This window comes from Syngnathoides biaculeatus, chromosome 22, assembly GCF_019802595.1.
Source record: "Syngnathoides biaculeatus isolate LvHL_M chromosome 22, ASM1980259v1, whole genome shotgun sequence".
Classification (NCBI taxonomy): Eukaryota; Metazoa; Chordata; class Actinopteri; order Syngnathiformes; family Syngnathidae; genus Syngnathoides; species Syngnathoides biaculeatus.
This window is the reverse complement of record NC_084661.1, coordinates 14,065,916-14,090,879: the sequence shown is the minus strand read 5'-3', so window position 1 is coordinate 14,090,879 and position 24,964 is coordinate 14,065,916. Positions and strand designations below refer to the sequence as shown.

General features: G+C 42.0%; 2 protein-coding genes across 4 annotated transcripts; both read right to left on the bottom strand.

Moving 5' to 3' along the window:
* Nucleotides 1–14: 14 nt before the first annotated feature.
* Nucleotides 15–15,755, bottom strand: aclyb (ATP citrate lyase b). 2 transcript variants are annotated; one of them, XM_061810734.1, is made up of 29 exons: nt 15,610–15,755; nt 12,614–12,795; nt 12,343–12,465; nt 10,909–10,971; nt 10,361–10,551; nt 10,194–10,273; nt 9,895–10,025; nt 9,430–9,548; nt 8,976–9,112; nt 8,810–8,871; nt 8,553–8,670; nt 7,105–7,259; nt 6,900–6,993; nt 6,267–6,296; nt 5,211–5,352; nt 4,965–5,133; nt 4,793–4,897; nt 4,370–4,566; nt 4,199–4,280; nt 3,895–4,005; nt 3,683–3,810; nt 3,450–3,543; nt 3,215–3,369; nt 2,873–3,023; nt 2,659–2,802; nt 2,405–2,518; nt 2,063–2,145; nt 1,905–1,981; nt 15–965 (listed from the first exon to the last, which is right to left on the bottom strand). In XM_061810734.1, the coding sequence occupies exons 2-29, from the start codon at nt 12,770–12,772 to the stop codon at nt 871–873; spliced, it is 3,309 nt and encodes a 1,102-aa protein (XP_061666718.1). In that variant the 5' UTR covers nt 12,773–12,795; nt 15,610–15,755; the 3' UTR covers nt 15–870. The 2 variants fall into 2 exon arrangements, with proteins under 2 accessions (XP_061666718.1, XP_061666720.1); XM_061810736.1 differs by lacking the exon at nt 6,267–6,296.
* Nucleotides 15,756–16,838: 1,083 nt separating this feature from the next.
* On the bottom strand, nt 16,839–24,388 carry LOC133495907 (dnaJ homolog subfamily C member 7-like). Of its 2 annotated transcripts, XR_009793680.1 has the most exons (15): nt 24,269–24,388; nt 23,103–23,191; nt 21,834–21,958; nt 21,638–21,751; nt 21,480–21,554; nt 21,162–21,280; nt 20,937–21,090; nt 20,338–20,502; nt 19,928–20,019; nt 19,553–19,626; nt 19,334–19,480; nt 19,089–19,244; nt 18,672–18,746; nt 17,668–17,857; nt 16,839–17,524 (listed from the first exon to the last, which is right to left on the bottom strand). XR_009793680.1 is itself a non-coding variant. In XM_061810960.1 (14 exons), exons 1-14 carry the CDS (start codon nt 24,337–24,339, stop codon nt 17,820–17,822), a joined length of 1,494 nt encoding a protein of 497 aa, XP_061666944.1. In that variant the 5' UTR covers nt 24,340–24,388; the 3' UTR covers nt 16,839–17,819. The 2 variants fall into 2 exon arrangements, 1 of the variants encoding a protein (XP_061666944.1); XM_061810960.1 differs by having other exon boundaries at nt 16,839–17,857.
* Nucleotides 24,389–24,964: the final 576 nt, after the last annotated feature.

The window sequence follows — 24,964 nt, the reverse complement described above, 5'->3', positions numbered from 1 at the left end:
CACAGTAGCCCAAATGAAAAGTAAAACAATTGTCTTTATTAAACTAACAACAGCTTCTTACAAAAAAAGCATATTTTCACAGTTTAATAAGAGCAACACAAGGATCAAACAAAGCATGTTGTGAATGGGGAAATTATAACATCTCCAGGTCATGTCGACTAAAGTAAAAGATGGTAATTTAGTTTCAAAATCATTTCCCAACATTGCACTTCACTGGTTTTCTTAATTTGTAAAAGATTACAGTGCAGTTTCCACACCGTCTGAGCCGCGGTTTTCATCAACTGACTTTCTTCATCACAAACTGAAGAACGAGTGAAAATACAGAAGGCCTCTTAAAGAGTTTGGGTTGACAAAAATTGAAATAAAAAGGCAGAAAACATGCTGGCGTACCATAAACCTAGAAAACATGTTAGCCTAGGCCTAAAAGTTGATTAGAATAAATAAAGAGTCATGATAAATATAAACTAGACAGGAGATTTCACTTGAATAGTAACATAAAGGTAGTAAACACGTTGGCGTATCGTATGTATGAAGGCCTGAACCTCGATGATAATAAATTAGGTGTCATGGACAAATATAAACTCGACAAAGTATTTTATTTCACCTGATTCCATGGGGTCGAAATACCGAAGCGATCGAAATCCTGTTTCCTTGAGCGCTGGCCGCAAAGTGTTTCATTGTTATTGTCAAAAAACAAAATCTAAAAATATACAGTACTTCCCCTTTTCATCCATTAAAAACTAGATTTAATGCTTCTACTGATAACTGTCAATCGGGTTGTACCAGAAATACTTCTTCTGACGACGTTTCCCAAGGCAGAGTGCGAGTAACAGCGTAAACGTTGGGCTGGGGGTTAGAGGCGCTAACGCATCACATTGACATGTGTTCCGGAAGCACGTAGGAGATGTCATCCCAGGGGTGACGGTATAAACCCTGCTTGAGTCTCTTCTGGTCCAGGTAGTGGCCTGGAAGTTTGACAACAGAATGAAAGCTTTATTAAAGAACAATGGCGCCTTGACTCAAGGTTGCCGCAACTTACAACAACAAATACTTTTTCAAGTCACGACCCAATCGCCCTGGGAGCCAAAATTTGATGAACGAGCAAGTTTTAGGTCCACAGCCACTTGAGTGTAGTAAAAGTGTAAAGAACACATCCCTTTCATTGGTATAATGTCTGTCTACATGTGTTGCCGCAGTTTGCTCAAATAGCCATTGTTTTAAAGGGCTATAACATTTATTAACCCATCCATGGCATTTTGTGCCTCAGGTGTTAAGCGTCGGCCTCACAGTTTTGAGGACCCCGGGTTCAATCCCAGCCCTCCCTGTGTGGAGTTTGCATGTTCTCCCCGTGCCTACATGGGTTTTCTCTGAGCACTTCGGTGTCCTCCCACATCCCAAAAACATGCAACATTAATTCTTCACTCTAAATTGCCCCTAGGTGTGATTGTGAGTGTGGCTCTTTGTCTCTTTGTGCCCTGCGATTGGCAGGCAACCAGTTCAGGGTGTGCCCCGCCTCCTGCCTGATGACGGCTAGGATAGGCTCCAGCATTCCCGTGACCCTTGTGAGGATAAGCGGCAAAGAAAATGGATGAATGGATGGATGGATGGCATTTTGCATTGTGTGTGTGTGTTTTCTAATTCCTAAAGCACTAATTTGTGGTCATTCTAAATGTGTAGCCATTTTATTTTTGTTAACAGTCAACTCAAACTCGGAGTGGCAATAAACTACGAAGGCTCTGTTTGGAAAAATAATTCTTAATCTGTCAAACTGCTGCGTGTTGCGCGGTGAATTAAAAGAAGTCACTTCAACCAAAACCCCCTCACAAAAAAAAAGAGATGAATCTCGACAAACGCAACTAATTTATAAGTCCGACTGTATCACACACTTGTGCATTCTCACTCACCGATGAAGCCCATGCTCCGGCCGAGGACAAAGATTCCATTCAGTGCGCCGATCTCTACAAATTCGTCAGCCTCGTCGCTGGAGGTCACACAACAGACAATCCTCGACAGTGTGCACACAGAGGCCCCTTTTGCCGTGAACGTTACGATCCATTCTTACCGTGTGAAGCCGCCACACGTCCTGAGGAGGTCCACGAAGGCGACGCCGATAAATCCATCGACGTTGAGGATGAGATTGGGTTTCTACAATGGTTGGGGTGACAAAGATTAAGAGTTTTGAAATAGATTTCATTTCTGTTTGTTTACTGACATCACAGCAAGTAAAAGGGTCATCGGTTGAAAATCGTCCTGACCTGAGATGCATTTTTCATACAAACGTATACGGAAATTCTGACTACGGCGAGTTCCGATTTATGTATAAATGCTAGCTACGTTGCAAATGTCAAAGGTCAGAAAGCGATGACCTCCTGTAAGTAATTACTTAGCAGCTGTCGGTTTGTACCTTGGAGGTGGTGATCTTCTCTACATCCAAGGCGTAGTCCAGGAGCTGAGTGGAAGGAAAGTGCTGCTTGACAAATTCCTTCAGTATCTCCACCCGCATGTCCGGGTTGTTTAACTGGAACAACGGGCAAACTTTAATGAAGTCCACTCCTCATTAATATTGACCTTTTTATTTTATCTTGTTATTCATCAGCATATTTTTTTAACTTGGGGTTATTATTATATATTTTTTTAATATATATTTGCTGAACTTACCGATTTGACACGGTGTCCAATGCCCATGATGAGCTTGCCGTCCTTCTTCATCTTATTGACAAACTCCATGGGCAGCATGCCGCTGTCGAAGGCTTTGCTGAACTGCTTGGCGGCGGCGTCCAGGGCGCCGCCAAAACGGTCTCCCTGGAACGCGCGAGTAACGCCTTCAAACGACAGGTTCTATCGTCAAAGTGGAGACGCGGCGGGTACTGACGATGGTGAGCAGGCCCGACGTGAGGCTGGAGATGAGGTCTTTGCCGGCTCGCGCGCAGACGATGGTGTTGTGGGCGCCGGAGACAGCGGGCCCGTGGTCGGCCGTCACCATCAGGCACATCTCGATGAACTGGCAGGCGTAGCGAGGCAACCTGGAGGCAAACATAACATATGCGATACCCATCGTCACAGGTGTCAAAGTCAAGGTCTACGGATCAGAGTTGCTCCTCCGTGTTGCCACAATAGTTTCATTTACCCTAAAAAAAATAATAACTAGGGCTGTAATGAAACAAATGTGATAAACCCGTTCACGATTTTTCCCGTCGACAAAACATTGACAAACCTGCGTTGGAACCAGAGGAGTCCCAGCACTCCTCCTAAGCCCATCTCCTCTTTGAAGACCTCCGTGATGGGCATGCCGGCGTAGATGAGCTCCTGCCCTCGCTCGTCGCAGATGCTGGTCATGAAGGAGGCCGGTTTACGGATCAGGCCCAACTCCTGGGGAAAAAAAAAAAAAAAAAAAAAACAAATCGGCTTCAGATCTCAAACCGGGTTACAGTGCAAAATGAAATTCTTACCCTGGCCCACGAGTAGTCCATCGGTACTGTTGGGGGCGGCACCTCTTGGGCGGGAACAATGGTCCCACTGGCCACCAGTTCATCATAAACCGTTCTATTTTACACAAACAGAAGGGGGAAATTTTGATTATTCACTGCTAAATTCTCCAGATGATTGTTTTGCAACCATTACTAAGACAAGGCACGTATTTTATATTAGAAAATCCTCACAGCTGTGGAGAGGACCTTCTCACCTGATGACCTCCCCCAGCTCATCAAAGCTCTTAGGTACATACGCGCCGGCGTCCCTCAGGGCCTGGTTCTTGGCGACCGCCGTCTCCGACACTTGATTCGCACAAGCCCCGGCGTGGCCGAACTGGACCTAACGAGGAAGCAAAAACCCCAGTTGATCTTAATGCGAGAATATAGAATAGAAAGGTACAAATTACCAATGAGGCCAACACACCTCTGACGCAAACATGGTGGCGCAGGTCCCGATACACCAGCACACAACCGGTTTGGTGATCCTGCCCTCCTTGATGCCCTGACAGATGTGGTACTCCTCCGTGCCCCCAACCTGGATGAAGAAAGGAAGCAGTTAAACCGGTTTATCCGTGCACAATCATCTGCAAGCAATTCTAACCATTTTTGATGGGCCTTGCATTTTTCAACCATCACATCAGTGCCCAAAGAAAAGACCATAACATACTATTTGTAGGGGATTATTAGAATAACAGCACATACAGCAAAAATGTGAAATTTCCTCCCACCTCTCCCAGCACCACAATCATTTGAATGCCCGGAGTGTCCTGGTATCGGAGGACATGGTCAATAAAGGTGGAGCCAGGGTATCTAGATGGAGAAGACGTTGTATTAAGGAGTTGTACTTCTGGGGGAGTAGGAAAAAAGTTTGAAGGTGCCAAGCGCGTTGGAGACCCGACCTGTCTCCTCCGATGGCCACGCCCTCGTAGACGCCGTCGGTTGTGCGGGAGATGATGTTGTTCAGCTCGTTGGACATGCCGCCCGAACGCGACACGTACGCCACGCTGCCGGGGCGATAGAGCTTGGAGGCCAGGATGTTGTCCAGCATGCCGCCGGTGTTGCCGATTTTGAAACAGCCCGGCTTGATACCGCCAACCTGGAGGTGGGAGATTAAAAATTTTAATGATTTTCTGACTGGGCGATAGAAACTTATCTCTTGATTTTTTTTTGCGATTGTGACCACTTTTTTCACTTAATATAAAAAAATGTCAAACCAACTCCAAGATTGCCTTCTACCAGGTTTGTTTGTCATAAAGAAAATGATTTAACACATCTGCTGCCCACCCTTAGTTATTAATTGGCAGACGATGCAAATTAATTACCGTGGCAGGCCCAATGATGGTGACGCCATTCTTATCCGCCGACTTGATCAGCCTCCTGGTCTGAGCTTCGGGGATGCCCTCTGCGATGATGGCGATGGTGTGGATCTGTTCGCAGGAAACAGATTGACGCGCGTACCCTTGACGGATTCGACAGTGGGGTAAACGTCTCTACCTGTGGGTGCTGCATGGCCTCCATTGTACTGTCGAAGGCCGAGCGTAGCGACGCGAAGCTGATCAGCACGTCCACCTCAGGGTGCTTCTTCATGGCGTCGGCCATGCTCTTGTAGACCGGTAGCAGGATCTCCTTGTGGCCCCAGTAGAACTTTTGCTTGTGATCACCACTATCCAATCAATAAACGCACATTTTAGTCAAATAGGCGGCATTGACAACTTACAAAAATCATTGAGTGAAACTTACGTGAAGGGGTAAACCATGGCAGCCACCGAAGGTTCGTCGCGGGAGCACACGTAGTCAAAGTCCAGCATCCCTTGCACGGCTCGCGTCTGCATGCCCCACACCACGGCCTTGGTGTGCCTACTGAAGAGCGTCGTGGCTTTCGCTAAAAAGGCACACGAGTTGCTTTATTTCAGTCAGGAATAGAAAAAATTTGATAAGAAGTGAGCTGGTTAGGAGCCAACACACCACAGAGGAAGTCTGCAGACATTTTTGAGACAGAGGAGGCAGAGAAAATAATTCATCACAAAAAAAAACCCAAAGCAGTTATAAGAGGCTTAATATATGCATTAAGTGAATAAATGTGGGGGAAAAATATCCCATGTAATAAACTTACCCAGGGATTTCATTATTTTGTCCACCCCCTTTTATTCCACTCAGTTAGAAATTATTAATACACTCTTAATGCTTTACAGACAGTTCACCTTACATCTCAGTCCATCTACCAGGAGGTAAATCAGTTTTAGTTGATCCACTTGTTAATGAAGTATCTTAAAATATAAACGCCAGTGACTCATTTAGCCTCTGAACCAATTTTCCCAAAATCCACATAAATGTATTGTAATAAATTGTATTTCATTGTATTTGTATAACTAACTTTAACCTGCAAAACAAGTCTGCAGTGATCTGCGTACATAAATGTAATAATCAGTGCACCGGAAAAGGATGATGTAATTCATTAACATTTTTTTATGTTTATGTCCTGTAAGTTGAATAACATTGAGCGTGAACTCCTCCTGATAATGGATGCGGGACAGTTGCGTGTTGTTATAATGTGTTTCAGGACAATAATGATTTTTCAAGTTGCGACTTAATAGTGGTGCTATTAAGAGGTGAATTCAGTTTCCTCACTGGCTAAAAGAAATGCTAGTCCACCACGTTAGTGATACAAAGCAACAACGTCCGAAGCCACAATAAGAGAAGACTGAGGATGACAAAAAAGAAAAAAAAAAAAAAAGGGCAAGGCAGACAAGGAGAAGGCGGAAAGAACATAAACAGGACTGTCACAGCCTTTCATACCTCCGCTGCAGCCTGATGAGGCCTGCACTTCTGCGAGGCCCCAGGACCCGACAATATGAGCAACCACAAAACAGGAAACAAACAATGAGTGCATCTTTCTCAAACTTGCTAGAATACTTCCTCAATGTTTGACGAAGAGAGGCGCGGCAGAGGTGAGAGCATGCAAAGCTCAGCATGGCTGCGCTGAGAGTATACCCTTCATATTTTCCTTCCAAAAACAGCACTTTTAAATTGGGCCAGAGACAACTAGTAGAGCCTTAAAACACATGGTTCAGTATGTTATTAAATGTAATTCAAATTTTGAGGCGCGGCAAACATACACTCCTTTCCGGTGAGGTATGCTGGGTAAAGTGGAGCACATGTGCAGAGCAGCGCAGTGCAGAGTGGGCTGGGCACACCCAGAAACTTACCTTTCCAATCACCTGTGACCATATTCTTCAGAGGCCACAGTAATGAATGAAGAGGGTCTTAGAGAAACAAGCACGGAAAAAAAAAAAAGATGAGGGTGAGTGAAGTGGACAGTTTGTGAGGCAAAAAGAAAAAAGTGGAAGAAAAGAAATCGGGAGGGAGAAAAAAATAAAGGTAAGCAGACGAGAGAGCTGGAGGAGAGCTGAGCCCTGTGTGTCAATTTACCCGCTGGTAAACCGGCGTGGGACTTTTTGGCAGGAGCGACGTCATTGGACCGCACAGGTTCGGAGAAGGAGGCTGTTCTTGTGGTAGCTGGCGTCTGGCACACACAAAAAACAAAACAAAAACAAAAAAAAGAAAAACACGCTTGTGACGCAAATAACTGCCACTGACCCAATCTGGTTCCCCTCTTGGTGTGTTAAAAAAGTACCATCACATTATTGCTTGAATTCAGCAAGAAGTTTGCAGTATGGGCGTCCGTCGGCGGCTGGTTGGGGATGGGTTTGTGTCCGAGCGCCATGCCCACGATGGCCGTCATGTGTGTCTCAGTACCGAAGACGTGGATAGGAATACCCGTGGTCTTACCTGGAAAAAAAAGAAAGAAAGAAAAAAGCAACTAAGTGAGAACAGCCCATATTGGCTTTGTGATAGATACATAGATAGATAGAAATGCATATTGGTCACGCTTCCCTCCATTTTTTAAAATTGACATACATATACGTGCACAGCAAAATATGTGGGCTTGCTGTCAGGGTGGACACTTGTGGCTAATCACAGCGTTTAATGTGTACATTATGGCGCTTCACTTAGCAACATAATTCAGATGTGTGTATTGTTTTACAAATACATGTTTCACATTTTCAGAAAGACTTTTCCATTTTCTATTGATATTTCATTATGACAGGGTGGCCGTGTTAAGCTTGTGATCCACCTGCACAAATATGAATAAACATTATGTAACAGGTAAATATGTATACTGCTTCTATCCTTCAAACCGGTAACAAATATTTATTTTGCCCCTGTCCGTCAAACACCGGAGGATTTCTTAAAGGGCTAGTTGCCCTATAATGGCAAGGTGGACGGCAATTTCAGGGACACGTGCAAATTGTTCAAAATGATTATGAAAATAAAATACACATGATCATAAAGTTATTTTTTGAAATAACTATTTATGAACAAAATCATTTTTTTGTGTTTTAGAATTATTTAACCACTTATTACACCAACTTGATTTAGCAGTGTGGGATATGCCAAAGTCACATACACACAAAAAGAAATGATATAAAATGCGTGAAACATTTTCAGAGAATTATCATTGACTGGTAAGTGTGCAAATGTTTGCCCACTTATAAAATGACGGTTTATTTATTATGCAAAATTTCTATGATAACCGAGTAATTCAGATAAGGACACCAATGTTATTTTTATTCTAGCATTCAACCCTAGATGTCTCGAGATATTTAAGGGATGTGATTTTAAAGCTGCCACCATGCCAATTTGCAGAGGCTCAAAAGTATTTGCATATTTGACATATTTGTAAATGGACATTCTTAATGTTTGGGTAAAAATACTTGGTAGTTAGTGACATCTAGAGAGCACATACTCTAAATTCTGAATGTCCTCCCTTAAGATGCTTTGTAAGGCCTTCACGTCGCAAGCTGAGTCAGACCACATGATTATGTGTAAGAGCAAAAAAAAAAAAAAAAAAAAAAAATTAAAAAAACCTTATCATTGTCAATACAGCGAATCTCCAGTTATTGCAATAAATACCCATAAATGAAAATGTGCAAAATAGCAATTTGTTGTTTTGTGTCACGGTTAACACTTAATAAACTTAACAAAAGTCACTTTTTAAACATTTCACTTCTTTCCACTCACCCACTTCCCCCATTACCCTGAGCCCCTCCTGGTAGTTGGGCCCACCGCGTCGAACAAAGATCGTGACCTCATTCTCCTTCAGAGGAACCTGGTAGTCTTTGATGGCCCTGACGATACCCTGGACGCGCAGAAATCACATGCTCAGAAACCGTTAAGTCAGAATCTCACCCATTTGCATGCGTGTGTAATTACAGCGTTATCTGAATTTTAGATATAGCTTTGGTGTTGGACCTCATAATATTGTACACAATATTCACCTTGAATGTTGCTGCTACATTCGTGAAGTTAGCAATACTTCCTCCGATGATCAGCACCTTTCCTGTAGGACACAAAATGGGAGCTGGTGACTTGAAATGTGACACCAAGGGCCGCATACCTCGCAAACGACCACGACTGAATCTATTACTGGGTGCATAAATGGACCTTCAGGGTGCTTTTCGCGGGTCATGAGCGAGAGGATGGTTTTGGCGTAGTCGTACGTCTGCTGCTCGCTGGGCGCGCCGGAGTACTCGCCGTAGTTTGCCAGCTCGTCCACGCCGCCCAGGTCGCAGATGGTGTCACTGCACGGAAAGAGATCATCACCTTTTTTTTTTTTTTTTTTAATATAAATACTACTCGCTATTCATTCATAGAGCAAATCTCCACTGTGTGAGGGATAAATATTTCCTGGACAGTCCAATAATGTTATAAATATTACATATGTACACTAAATATTTTGCATATTAACGTACCGTACATGGTGTTTATTATAATTCCTTAATACTTGATTATACACCAGTTATAAAAACATTGGGGGTGTGTGTGTATTTTTATCCATCCATCCATTTTCTTCACCTCCATCTATCCATGTATTGAATCTTTTCATCTCAGCGTGTACCTGTACACTACGGAAGCACCGCCACCCGCCACCATTGTCCAAATCCGGCCACGAGGATTCAGTATCGTCAGCTTGAGACTGGCGCCGCTCTTTGCGTCCAGGTCGGCTATGTAGGCTTCCTACAAGGGGAAGGTTACACGTGCCGTTCAGAATCAAACTTGGCGTGTCACACACAGTTCGTATCATGATACTAGCGTGCGTAGACCTGTCAAGCTGAAAAGTGTACTAACAACTGGAAATGTGATTAAAAGTCAGGACAAGAATGGAAAGTTTGTTTAAATATTGAGGGAATGCATTTGTTCGAGCAGACATCTGATTTGAGTTTGGATGCAAGACAAAGTATAAAATTAACCCTCTGATGCGTAAATTATGAAAACCTCTGTCAAGATTTTGTGCTTTTAATTCTTTTCAGGATATGAAAAAAATATAGCTTTTTTTTTCCCTTAACATTACACACATTCTCACCTCCGGATAAGCTTCCCTCCCGAAAGGCGGCGGGAACTCCACATCGCCCCACTTAGCCTGGCAGATGTAATCGGCCGTGGCGTCTATTTTGGCCGCCACGTCCAGGATGTAAACGCCATTTTGGGTGACGACTGGCGCGGGAGATCATTAGATTAACTCAGGTGAGAGTCACATGAGATTCAAATATGCAACAAGCTCGCAAATGACTCATTCCTTTTTAAGAACTGTTTTTTTTTTCTATTAATGAAAACAATGGTGTTATGGTACTACAACTATTAATACTATTTTCGGGTGAATACCTAACGGGTTAATCTCCAGGTAGGTGAAATACAGATCCTCATAGAGGTTGTAGAGACTCACGATGAAGCTGGTCAGAATTCTACAGGAAGAAAATCAATCTGATTAAAAACGAGCCCAGTCGCAAGCAGAAAAGTGGATTACAGAGCTCAGAATGTTCAATACGCACGCTTTCTTCTCCTGGGGGACGTGCGCCAGAAGCTGCTTGGCCACCCGTTCCTCGGTGAGCTTGTCGTCCACGGCGACCATCAGCCGCTGCGCTTTGGAGTCCACGTCGCCCACCTCCACGCCGCCCTCGTGGTGGAAGAGCACGTGGTCGCCCTCGCGCGCGGCGTACACGCACAGGTACAACTCATCGTCCTGGGTACACAAAGAGGACGCAGAGGCGGCTTCGTGAGCTGGAATTGAAGTACCTTGGGCGGCGTGGGGGAAAGTGGATAGAATTTGGATGCTATATCGCAGTTCATCACGTACGTTCTCCTCACTATATGTTATTTTTTAAAGCAATAGTTTTGCTTAAAGCAAACTTACTGTAATGCACCTGTGTAGGAAAGGCGAGGTGCGGTCGCATTTGTATTTTTTTGTCATCCATTTATTGAATAATGGGAGAACAGTAAAACACAAAAACTTACTCACGCAGGAGCTGCAGTCAGCCGCAGCTCACACCCGGACACTCACGCATTTTATACAGTTTAAACATATAATGCAAGTATTTACCTGTCTGTGTGGAACAAACTGCTCAATGAGAAATTTCTTCAGCACGCCCTTTGCCCTGCCCACCTATTGAAAATAAAACACTTTGTATCACAAATCAGCACGTTAGCTTAATCTTTTTGTGTGATCAAACAACGCCACACCTTTCAATTCCAACGTGTCAAGAACACAGTTGCTTTTCTCATGTTCACACGTATAGTGGACCAGAATAGCCCACCCGCCACCACTCGCATTACGTTAACATGCGACACTCGCGCCTGGGGTGGGATTTGAGTGCTACATGAACTACATGGACTAGCGGCTACACCCCACATTGTGTTTTTTTTTTCAGTTTAAAATTTGGAAGAGGCTGTCTTCGGCTTATTGTAAACAAATTCCATTTAAATATTGTTTTTCAGGACATGGATGCAAAGTGAGTGTATTGAGTTGAGAGGGAGTAACACTGTATTGCAACTTTCAAGGGAAAAGTTATGTTGAATAAGTTACAATGACTTTAATGCCATGTTTCTAGATTTTCTTTAATACACAGAGCAAGAGACATAGAGTGATGCCTCGGTTCTCGACCACAATCCGGTCCAGAAAACGGTTCGAGAAGTGATATGTTCGAAAACCAAATCGATGTTTCGCATTACAATGAAGGGAAAAAGAAATAATGCCTTAACATATCTGTAGCGACTCGGCCCCCAAACTTTTTTTTTTTTTTTTTAAATTAACAAAAGTGCAGAATAACTTTAAACAAGCAACTTGCCTTGTTTGGAGCCATGATTGGGAGTTAGTACGGTAGTCCTCGATAAGAAGAAAAACAACAGTCACTACTGGGGACACATCTGTTATACAGGCTGCGTTATACAGTATAACAAAAGTGCGCTAGTTGCGCCGCACGTGTTATGTCATTTCTGTTTTTTTTTTTGGAGGGGGGGCATTCGAATAGACAATAACAAAACGTGTCGTGGGTGGGTCAACTGGTTGCGCTGCGCGCATTATGTTATTTCAGTTTTTTATGGGGGTGTGGGAATTCACAAAAAAGCGTGTCGTGGGTCAGCTGGTCTGGCCCCGCGCAATGCGGGGGCGTTCGAGTACTGATTTTCGTTCGAAAACAGAAGCAAAAAAATCTCAAAATTTTCGTTCAAAAACGGGGACGTTCGAGAACCGAGGGTTTACTGTACCAAGGAAGATATGCTTAGTAGCATTTTGCAACATGCATTGTGCCTCAAAGCAGCAGTCACTTGCCGCTGTTCTTGAAAGACAGCCAAACTACTGACTTAACGCAAAGTATCATGTGACCGAGTCAGCAGTAGAATTAGAAAACTATTAAATGAGCTCGCGCTTAAAAAGTCTCTTTAAAAAGTACCAGCGCAGCCTCAGTGTGAGCCAAGAAAACTTCTGTTGACCACCGAAAAACTTGGAGGGAAGCAAGAGAGCCTGCAATCTACTCACAGTGGTTTCTCTCATGAGGCGGGTTTTCAGCCATTCCAGAACGCCTGACAGGTCCAAGTTGACGCCGACCAGTCCCAGCTTCCCGCGTCGTTTGATCAGCTGATCGGGCTTCACCACCAGTCTCTGTGCAGAAAAAGATGATAGCAAGCAATTAAAAGCAACATACAGTGAATCTGGTAAGTATTCACAGCACTTTTTCCTCGTACGTGCTATGTTCCAGCCAGACTCCAAGGTAGAATACCGTGAGTAGGGTATATCTGAGAGTCCGAACCTCGGTTAGCAGCCACGGGTGCTCCTGTGTCAGACGAGCCCAGTCGGTCTCGGCAGTAACGCTGACATAGCGGAAGCGGTTCTGCAAGGCCACCGGAGTGCAGATGTAATTGAACAAGAAGTCCTTGGCGGTCTGTTCCAAGATGGCCTTCGCCGACATGGCAACGCTGGATCGCACGAGACCTTTTGGGAGACGACAGCTTGTACTTCAAATCACGACGCGCGTTCTATTCCACAGCGTTGGTTCCCTCCGATTTCAAAACAATCTCGTCGATGGGAACAAGAGCGTGAAAAGGTCAAATAAATCGCAATGAACACACAACACACACACACAAGAAGAGTTATTTGGTAACTATTGGACCGTGTAACCACAAACCAACCACTAACTTATTACCCAACGCAACTTTGTTTCGTCACTGAAGCTTGCCCTCCTTGTTTTACTCAACAATTTGCAAATCAAACACACCCACCTGACGGTGAGTTGATCTGGATTTCTTCCCCCAACCGTTATTGAACCAAAGTATATAAATATGACATTGGAAAAATGTCACCCCACAAATCAACTATATATTGTATATTACAATAATAATCCTGCCTGACAATTTCCCAGCAGCACAGAATGAATTACTTTTCAACGGAAGTAAGGAAAAACGTGAAGCTACGAAAACTACTATTAGTACCACTGCTGGCCTGATAATCCAGTTTTCAGCACTTCCACCCGCATGCAGTCAGACCTGCTCAACCCCTGGCCAATTTCAAGTGTCTGAGCTCTCGTCGGGAGGAAGCGCAACAAGCTGACAGCTGGAGAAACTCGTCTGCGCCGCCCAACACTCTCGGCCATTATTTTACAAGCGCGACAAACAGATAAACGCAGCCTGATATGACTTATCTAAATATTTAACTACCGATAAGATTTTAGCTACTAAAAGCAATCAGCTCAGGGAATATCTAAAAGATTAACACCACTTGCTAGGTTTTTTTTGGGCACCAGCAAAGGCAAAAACAAAAGTGGACAGCGAACTTTCTGTAAGAAAGAAACTGATTCAAATTCTCATTACAATAAACCAATATCGAAATATCCACTACATGCAGACATTTTACCATTAGATCCAAAATGCCACTGCTTGTTTTGGGTCATCCTTAACACTAACTTAATAATTGAAATTATATATATATATATATATAAAATAACAATAAATAACATAATACATTACATGTTTTCTGTTCCTTCATTGTTGCATTTCTGTCGGGACTCTTGAAATTGTGATTGTTTTTATTAACACAAAATAAAACCCAATACATTGCATGCAGAATTAGCCAAACAGATTTGACAACCATATTTTTCTATGATCTCCTTGGAGGTTCCGCTGAATGTCGACTTGGGGATTTAGGAGGACTTTACAGGCAGATGTCACATAACGTGATAAAATGGAGACCATTGTTCGGGGTTATTAAGGCGTAAAATGCACGTCGCTGCGGATGAACATGACTTGATGAAAAGGGAACAAGCATAAGGAGCAGGCGTCGGATTAAAAAGGGTCTTCATGTTGTAAATAAGGAGAACAAAAATATGGTAGAAAAATAAGGAACTACTTCCCGAACAGAGGAATAAGTGAACTGAGGTTGGACTCAGGTTACCCAAAAGTTTTCAAGGCAAGACACAAACATACCAAAATATATGCAAGTCAAAGGATAATAAAGTGAACCCCTTGCTTATTTTTAAACTGCTTTTTCTCGCCTAACAACTTTCCGCTGAAAACCACTCACCTATTATGCTTATTGTCATATTTTTCTGCTCCTCCTATGACGCTAGATTAACGCCGGAGGAGCAAGCATTACCCATCATCTGATAACCGGCCAATAAAAGCAAACAAAAGCGTGACGCAAGATTCCTGGAGTAGTCCTCGTGGGGTTGACGCCTCAGAAAGCGAGCTCGTAAACTTCTCGACGAGATATGTGACATTTTAAACGTGATGGTGTATTACTCTTGTCAAAATAAAATGAAAAGCAAATGGAAAAGAACTAATTAGTATTTTTAATGGGTTGTAAAGGAGCACCAATTCTGGTGCATTAAATAAATAAATAAAATCCATTACAGTGGTTGCTTGCCTTACAAGTGCAATTTAAGAGATTTCCCAACAATGAGTCATTGCTCGTTGATTTGTTTTTGTTTTTTTTTTCTTTCTGGGGAAAGCGCAAGCTTCAAATACGACGAAGTATCTGCCCATCCTCCCGTGGCGTGCTTACAATTTGAGAAAAGAAAACAGTGGTTTCACGTTTTATGACAGGCTCATAACACAAAGTTTGCCAGCCAATCACTTGGGGCAATTCAGAGTCTTCAATTAACGCATGTTTTGGGGATGTGGGAGGAAACCGAAGTGCCCAGAAACATTCAAACTCCACAAATAGCGGGCCGGGATTTGAACACCGGTCCTCAGAACTGTGAGGCCAACCCTCTACAACTGTACCTCCATGCTGTCTCAATCCAAACTACATTTTTAAAATGGAAATTTACAAGAATTGGCATTCCAAGATGCATGTTCCTCAATAAGATTTCTTCCTTTTTAATTTTTTTTGAACTACTTACAAAAAAATCTAAACTGTGAAAATGCACCTGAATATATTAGCATAACACACAATAAACTAAATGACGTAGGACACTGTCAAACTGTGACCCCCGTTATAATGCACTCGGGGAACTATTTTGGCTCGGGTCCTTCAGGTTGGGAACCGCCGCAGCCGACGTTGAGTGAGCTTGGTTTCTGCCACAAGTTCAACCTCACAGATGAAACCCCATGAAGATGTTTCAAAAGAAATCTTATTGTAGCGCCAGTGAAATGACGGGATTCATAAAGAGCATCCCTCGCGTCACGCACGCGCCCGCCCACCCCGAGTTGACCTCACCTCGAGCTGGAACTAGAAGCTAACTAGCTACCGGCCGCCGGCTAAACTAACCAATTACGGGCGTCTCCGAATCCTCGGCGCACACGCACGTACCTAGAAGACAACGTCGGACAGCTTTGCCGAATTAAGAACCGTTCAGCTAGGGCGACGACAAGGTTGTAAACGAGGTGACTTCGCGTGCTAGTCGCCGCCCTGCCAGCCGCCGGAAAACGCGCCGTCGTCGTACCATAATCTGGCCAGTTGCGTTGGGTGTGAACGCGGCCTCCTGGTTGGCTCCTTTATGCTCACGTGGTTGTCTGTCGGCCGCCCCCACGCATGTCACTGGATGTTTGCATGACGCCAGAAACACATTTAGGGTGCAGTGGTGTACTGTACATAGCTGCAGAATGATCTTTGATAAAAAATCTTCTGTAACTTTCATCTTACTTTTGCAAAATGTACTTTAACAAAAAAAATAATAATCTTTGTCACGTGTAACGTCTCAATTGAAACGGAATAATTCATCTCATTATCGCTTCCAAAGTTTTATATTCTCAAAATGTACATTTGCTAAGGTCAAACTAATATTGTGTCGTTATGAAAGACCTGGCGATTACATAATATTTATTCATTTATTACATGTACATTGCAATACTGTGTTTGACATATTGCTAAATAAAGATCGAGGGGAATAGTATTCTTGAAATATCGAATAATAAAGATAAATTAATCAAGGTCAAAATTAAATATACAGGGAAAATTTCCAAATTCATCTTCACTATACTGAAAAGCTTTTAATTGACATACAAACCCCAACAACTCCAATGAAGTTAACACGGTGGGTAAAATGTAAATAAAAATAAAGTGCAGTAATTTTCCAAATTCTTTTCAACTGAATGCACTACAAAGACAGTTCATGTTGAAACTGATTAGATGAACTGTAGTGCGATTACATTACAAATCCATTTTGAATTTGATTTTTGTAATGAGTGACATTTCATACAAAATATCAATAACCTTTGAAAAAATGTGCACAATCAAAACTGCAAGGAAACAATTGGGTTTATCAATTGGATTATAACAAAAACGACATTAATTAAAAATTCTATACAATCTGAGGTGATATATTCGACTAGCGGTTAACGTCTCACGATTCCGAGGCTCGTTGGTTTTGCACCACACTCCAAAAAGGGCATATTAGGTTCACTGAAGCCTCTAACTCCTCAATGGGGGTGAGCGGAAAAACCCCGTGACTGACAGCAAAGTTCCAGAAAAAAAAAAATGGATGTCTGTACAATATGACGAGCAATAATGTCATCAAACACCCAATTACAAGTCCAGCGTGACAAATGACATGTCTTTATTTGTAATAAAAACATTACTCTTGGGCATGTTCTAAGAAAACAAAATGCATCTTATCTAATCTATATATTTACAGAAACATACCCACACATACACAAACAGCAATTAAGCAAGAGGTTTTCCAAGAACAGTTTTAGTGGGTGGAACAAGAAAAGGTTGTCAGTCAGGATGGGTTAGTTGTCTTTTTCCTGCCATGTGATTTTATCGAGTATATTTGATCGCTGCATCGCTGTTTGATATTTCAGTGTTTATACGAAAAAAGGTACCCACTCGAAGAGTTCACTTGCAACTGTTGGCCAATACGGTCGCATCACTTCCTTCTGGTTGGGATCTCTTTCGTGGGTGGGGGTGGTGTTGGTGGACTGTCATATTACTTCCAAAAGAGCAGAATCTCAAAACCTATTTGCCCCGCTAATTCTTGGCTGAAAATATTCCTTGAGATGCAAATTTATGGATTTTAACAGCAAAATTTATCAAGATCAATAAATAGAAATAGATCACAAGGAGGACTGAAAGGAGTGGGGAGAAAGAAACATTTATGGACTTTACATTCATGTGAAAGAATACATTGCAGCATGATAGAGAAAGAGAGGAAGGAAGAAGCCTTGATCGACTTGCACGAGACCTTTTGTTAAGAAGTCCTGAGGTCTGGTATTGATCTCTCAGCCTTTGAGAGAACCCAAAAAAAAAAAAAAAAAAATTAACTTAATACCAAAGATTAATCACATGTGATACTCCCATTTCCCCATAGGAATGAGTTGTTTTCATTTTGGCAATAGCAGCATGTTCCGATGGTGCTCGTTTCCCTACCTCAACTGCATTGGACTTTGTTGTTTGTTTGTTTGTTTCAAATATGGATGTGGGATTGAATTCAAAAGTCTTGAGAACAGCGCTTGAGGTTTGAGCTGACTCAATCTTGATGCTCAAGAGCTGCATCTGAAATCCTGAATGGCTTCGTCGCTTTAGCCAAACTGGAAGAAGAGATTTCCCGGTCCAGAATCTGGAGGAACATTTAGAAAAGGTGACTTTCCAGCATGCGCTTAAATGATAAAGCATACAAAGAATTTTTTTGGGGGGGAGCCCACAGGAAAAAAAATCTTTAACAATAGTTTAGAAAATGAAATGAAAAAAGAAACTTCACGCAATAGTCCCGTTTTTTTTTTTAAATCAATGTCTGCCAAATGGCAATGATTCAGTTTTTCAGTAATTTTTTCCCATGATACAAAATACCATTATTTTTTGTTTGGAAAAAAAAAACAACTCAGAAAATTTATTTTTCAATAAAAAATTTTTGTATTTACAATGAAGTCATTATTTTCAAGAAAAAAGCCTATAATTATATTTATGTCAAAAAATATAATTGTATTTCTAAAGTATAAAAATATAAACACAATAAAAGTTGTATACTTATATTTTGGGCATTCATAGTGCAGCAGGAAGAAATTGTTTAAAAAAAAAAAAAAGTTTTGTTTCTTAACTAGGAAAAAAAAAAAACAATCATAAGAGAATGTTCTTTTTTCCCCCAAAAAGGAACCTGTAACACGAGAGTAAAGTCTACTGAAAAAAGGGACAAAATAACTGGAACAATTTTTTTTAGGAAATTAGTACTTTGTTATGTGAAGTCATAATTCAAGAATAGAAGAAAAGAACAATAGCTTTAAAGAAAAAATATAATATTACAAAAGTTAAGTCATTTTATAATCGAAAAGAATCTTTGAAGGACAGAGTTCATTTTTTAGAACAATGTCCCTTATTCTTATAACTTTACTTTTTTTTTTCTTCTTTTTGACTAACTAAAAAAATAAAATACTTGCCTGCACTGGAGTCAAAAGTAAATCCTCCCCCGTGCCCACCGAAGAAAGCCCTGAAGATGTTGTTTGCATCGACATCTAAACATAAAAATAATTTGAAGATGAAAAATGTACATTGTATTATCAGAAGTAAACTAGGGAAAAAAAAGGAGTGACAGCACAATGGAATAGATGCATCAAAAATGTTGCTTTTACATATACAACATTGTAAAATAGGTATGCAGTCAACAGTATTATTTATATTACATTCAATAATAAATACAAAAAAGGGATGTCATTTGATTAAGCAAGTTACAAAAATCCAAGGGCGAAAGGACAGATAAGACTGCTTGTGGCGCCATCTAGCGGCTAACGTTCACAAGCATAACCAGTTCAGATCCAAACTGAGAATAAATGAACACAGCAGCGCATTTAAGCTACCTCCACCGTCGAAGGTGCCGTCGTCACCGAGGTCGTGCCCGTTGTCGTATCGGATCTTCTTTTTGGGGTCGGACAGAATGGTGAAGGCCTCGCCTACCTCCTTGAACTTCTTCTCCTCTTCCTTTTGCACCTCCGGGGCGGCCGCGCTGTGGCGGTCTGCCATGCACACACAGAATGCGGCGGCAAGTTATACAGCGACCACGATCAAAAAGTGAGTGTGTGTGCTTGTAGGCCAAGAAACGTACCGGGATGGTGCATCAGGGCCCGTTTGCGGTAGGCTTTTTTGATCTCGTCGTCTGAGGCGTTCTTGCCCACTCCCAGCACCTTGTAATAATCTTTCCTCTTGCTCTTTTTCAGCTCCAACTTGGCCGTTTTCAGCAGATGTTTGTGGTCTGGACACAGACATGACATTTTAACAACTTGACCGGCGGGTCAAAATCGGTCCGAGACACACGCGTGCTTACCTGACGTTTTTTCAGTCTGGTATACTTTCTCGTAGTCCCGTACAGCCTCTTCATACTGCTCTGTTTCCATGAAACTGTAGACAGGCAAAGAGCATGTAAAACAAAAACATATTTAACATATATGTATATAAAAAGCAACATAAAAAACATATGGATATTACATTCCAAATATGCATTATGAGCCTATTATTGATTGCCCGTCAAAATTTTCACAGTGGGACTACATTTTTGGCATGGAAAAAAAAAAAAAAGTTACAACTGAAACATCTTTGGAAGAGAATAATGGAATTTGACAAAAAAGAAAACCATGCTATGAGTTTTTGTTTCTCTTTTTTCATTTGTTTTGATGTTGGAGTTGGTGTCGATCACACGTACCACTGCGCTCTTCTCAAGTAGGCCTTGACGTAGGTGTCGTCGAGCTTGATGGCACTGGTGCAGTCTTCAATGGCCTGACTGGGTTTATTCATCTACAGTGGTGCAAAATGTAAAGGACGAGGTCAATAGTCATAACAACAACAACACACAATATGTATGATGCATTCAGAATCATCTTTATTCGCCAAGTATGTCGGAAACATGCAAGGAAATTGTCTCTGGTAATTGGAACCACTCTCGTATGACGTAAATAACGACAACAGGAAGGAGGCGCCTATTTGACGCTAGCTCGTACCTCGATTTTGGCTCACGACGCACAAATTAAATTGGATCAAGCAAGCGACAGCCTGTGATTCAAAAATAGCTTGTAAAATGGAGCAGGCACGACAGTAGTGAGGTTCGAGTCTTACCTTGGCTCCGGCTGCGGCTCGGTTGCAATAGAGTTTGGCGTTGGTCTTGATGTTGTTGGGGTCTATCCCGAGGGCTTCGCTGTACAGCTGATAGGCGGCTTCATAGTTGTTGTTTTTAAAGGTCAGATTTCCTTCCTCTTTCTTGGCTTTTAAGGCTTTGGCATTCTGAAACATTGATTTTAAATATCCGACGTCAAAATCTTAAATGCACACCGACTGGGGCTGCGGCTTGAGTATTTTTTCGATTGATTTGGAATTAAAAGAAATAAACTCCCATCCGTTGATTCAAAAACAGGACATTATTTCAAAATGAGAATACCGAAAATACACAAACGTATATTGATTGCCAGTCAGTCCATGTTTTGGATCGAGACATGTTGGAAAATTAGTAAAAATGATTGTTTTCTGAAATAAAAGATGTTTTCAAATTGTTTATTTTGATGAAACAATGACAATCAGTCTTTTATTATTACATTAATAATTATGAATTTACTGTTGAGATGCTGAAATCAGAGTATTTGAAAAATGTCAATTTAAAACAACATCTCCAGACGATGAATTGATTGTCAAAAACAGTCAAAAGAAGAAATAAAACCCACCCTGCAGGCAAGCCGGGCCTTTTCGTGGTCCGGCGCCATGCGCAGGGCCTGCACGAAGAACTGCACAGCCTTATCGATGCAGTCTTCGTAGTAAAGACACAAGCCTCGCACGTAAAGCGCGTCTGCGTTTGTGGAATCCATCCTCAAGATATCACTGGGAAAAGGAAACTCAAATTCTCGCGATCGCATCACATCACACGTACGAAGGCTCCCAACGTTGCCTACCTGGCGACGGACTGGGCTTCGGGATAGCGTCCGAGGAGAGCCAGACACTCGGCCTTGAGGATTTTGAAGCGGTGGCAGGCAGATGCCAGAGCCAGGGCCCGGTCCATACAATACACCACCTGGTGGTTCAAGACGACACAAACTGTACTCTTAGGATATTTATGAGGTGGACCAATGCAAAGTATTTGTGAGGAAACGGTTTTAATCAAAGACCGTGCAGTGGTAGTTTACTACTCTTGCTAAACCAAATAATGCATTAAGCCTGAGGCCCATAATCTGTACCTGAAATTCAATTACAACATTTTTTGCAAAAATGACCTTTCGGAAGTCTCGCTTTTCGAAGCCGAAATCCGCCAGTCGCTCAAACTCCAGCAGAGTTTCTGCATTCTTGTTCTGCAATCAGAGATGAGCTATGTACTGACCCGCGTCGGGCAAAACGCAGCCGACGCGATCAAAAAGGCGGGTGCGGGTCCCACCTCTTGCTGCGCTTCTCTGTTGCTGGGCTCCAAATCCAGAACCCTCTGGAAGCAGCGAGCCGCGGCCATGGCGTTCCCCAGAGACAGGTGGCACTTGCCCTCCCGTAAATGACCCTTGTGGGAGGAAAGAAGCGACGGAAAAATCACAGACGTGGTTGAGATTGGGAGCGAGGAGAGGGATTTTGTTGACACTCACCTTCATGAAGCAGTCGTCCAGTCGCACGGCCTGCTGGGAATCTTCCAGGGCTTCCCGGAAGCGACACAGCATCATGAGGGTGGCGGCCCTGTTGCCATAATAGCTGGCATTTTTGGGACATGCATCTTGAATGGGCGGAGAAATCAGAAACACTATCAGATTCATCACGCCAGTCAAACATCGAAAAACAATGACAAGATGGTGCCTCCAAACTTTTGGTGTACGCATATGCGTATGTTCTGCTTGAGTTTGCTTAAGATGTTGGGGAACATAGAAAATCGCAACGCATTCCCTCCTCCTGTGATTTTTTTCAATTGTACTATTATCCATCCATCCATTTTCTTTGCCGCTTATTCTCACAAGGGTCAAGTGCTGGAGCCTATCCCAGCTGTCAACGGGCAACCCTGAACCGGTTGCCAGCCGATCGCAGGACACATACAAACAAACGGCCCAACTCACAATCACACCTAGGGGCAATTTAGAGTGTCCGATGAATATTGAAAGTTTTTGGGATGTGGGAGAAAACCGGAGTGCCCGGAAAAAACCCGTGCAGGCACGGGGAGAACATGCAAACTCCACACAGACGGGGCCGGGATTGAACCTGGGACCTCAGAACTGTGAGGCCAACGCTCTGCCAGTTGAACCACCGTGTCTTCTATAGTAATAATAAACATAATTATACTAGGGTCACTGATGGTGAAGTGGTACACACGCCTGCCTTTAGTGCGGGCAGCGTGGGATCGATTCCTGCTCAGCGATGGTGGCGATATCTGCCCTGCGACCGACTGGTGACCAGTTCAGGGTGTAGTCCGCCATTTCGCCCGAAGCTAGCTGGGATGGGCTCCAGCTTTCCCGCAAACCTTGTGAGGATAAGCGGCTTGGATAATGACACAACATAATTGTACTACTATATCAATTAGAATATTATACTGGTACTATATTATACTTGTACTGAAAAGACAACCATGTCATCAGCAACTAGTGGACTTCCATCACATTATTGTTGCCTTGAAGAATTTTATCCTTTTATATGCAGTAACGGATAATTATTTTTCTTGAATATTTAAACCACCTATCAGGTGTTGATATAAAAGTCATCTTATTCAATTCAGTTCAAATTACTTAAATTTACTTCAACTCTTGAGGGAAAAAAAAAAAAATACTTGGTTTAAAGTATAAAATCTGACCTCAGGGTCTACACAGCATCCGATGATGATGTCTTAATAAATTCGGTTTGAAGGGGATATGTGACAAGTGAAGTCATTTTACCAATGGCCTTGGTGTAGTAATTGAAGGCTTCCGAGTAATCTTTCTTGCCGTAGAACTCGTTGCCCTGCTCTTTGAAACCTTCGGCCTGACTGAAAAGGCAAACCAGAAGCACAAAGTCGAGGAGGATGTTAGTGACAGCAAAACAAGGATATTGATCTCAAATTTAAGAGCAGTCAGTGACTGCTCTCTAAAATTAGAGAGGCTGACACCGACTTCCTCTAATCCTGTAAAGCGAGCCGCGTGTTAAATGGCAACAACGTGGACTGAAACCACGCAGGAACGACCCGCTACGCAGCTTCTCTTGAGTAACAAGCAAATTACACACTGTGAATTCACTGTAAGTTTGTCTCACGAAAGTTCTCTAAATGCAAAGCACTACAAGTGGACCAACAAAATTAAGATCCATGTCACGGTGGTTATAAACAATTAAGTAATGTATATTTGAACACAAACTGTGCAGCAACATATGTAGACAGACAATAAACCATACTGGCATATAATTACAGCATCTTATTTAGAGTAGGCTATTCTACGATGGCTGTATACTGCCTACTAGTGGACAAGGCACACATACTACCGGGAGTTCCAGTGAATGAAAGCACGTATTCATGTTACAAATACTGGTTAATTATGTAACTGTTTATTTAAAACAGTATGTTTGTATACAGCACATTCATTTGTAGATCAGCGCTATCATACATTTGAGCAATATGTTACCGCAACTGTATATATCTTGATTATATATATGAGCAGTTGTGGGTTAAATGGTGTGGGCGATTTAGCATAACTATTTCCCCGTCAGGTAGCTTTTCCGGTTTTATTAACATTTTCCAACCGTTCGGTTCATTACAAAACTGACTGTAAGATACTGGACTACGAATGAGGCTGATTATCATCGCTTCCGTTCATGACGAAACTAACACACATTCCCAAAACTTCCTCTGTAAAATTTAGAGATTAAGATTAAAGTCTTTACAACTGCACATAAATGAAATGTGTCTACAAATCCGTCGAACACGTTATTCGAGTCAATCGCATGCTAGCTTGGTTAGCTTGTGCGATAACACTATTGTGTAACGAGCCAATATTTCCAACTCGCATTCTTCTCGACGATATTTAATTTTTCAGGGAAACGTAGTTATTATCCAATAATTTCCCATTTTTACCGTTCCAGTTCGCCCGCATTGTAAAGCTGAGCTTCGGCATCCACCGGCACGTCGATGTCAACAGCTGCCATTTTTTTTCTAGAAAGGACGAACAGGATGTGACGTGTTTCCGAGTGACGTTTTTTTGAAGTTCCTTCCTCGTGCTACTTGAAAAAGTATTCATATATTGATTATAAAACAGATTAAATTGCAAAGTATGTTGTATTTTGTTTTAGATGCACGTACAAAATGATCATAATTATTTTCAAATTTATTTGGAAATTACAGAATTTTAAAAAAATGTGTTCTTGTTACATTTCCCTCCCTTGAAAAAGTTAATTTTCATTCAAACAGTAATTTAATTTTGTATTACTCAAATTACAGGAGCAATGTTTCGAAACAATGCTTTTTTTGTGCAATTGTGCATGCTAGCTGTGTTACCTTCTATGCTGAATGGACAGAGTAAACCTCACAAGCCATATACAGTAATTAAAAACTGAAAATCTTTAATCATAATGGGTTTTTTTTCTGGTAATATAAGTAACACGAACATTGATTTGTGTTATATCGTCCTTGGGGAAAATATGAAACATAGACGGAAGGCCTAAATCTACCTACCTAAAGGAAGATTGATTAACTTGATATCATTTCAGCGAATACATTATAATAAATACATCTCAGGGGTATATAAAAATATATATATAGAATCACTTTTAC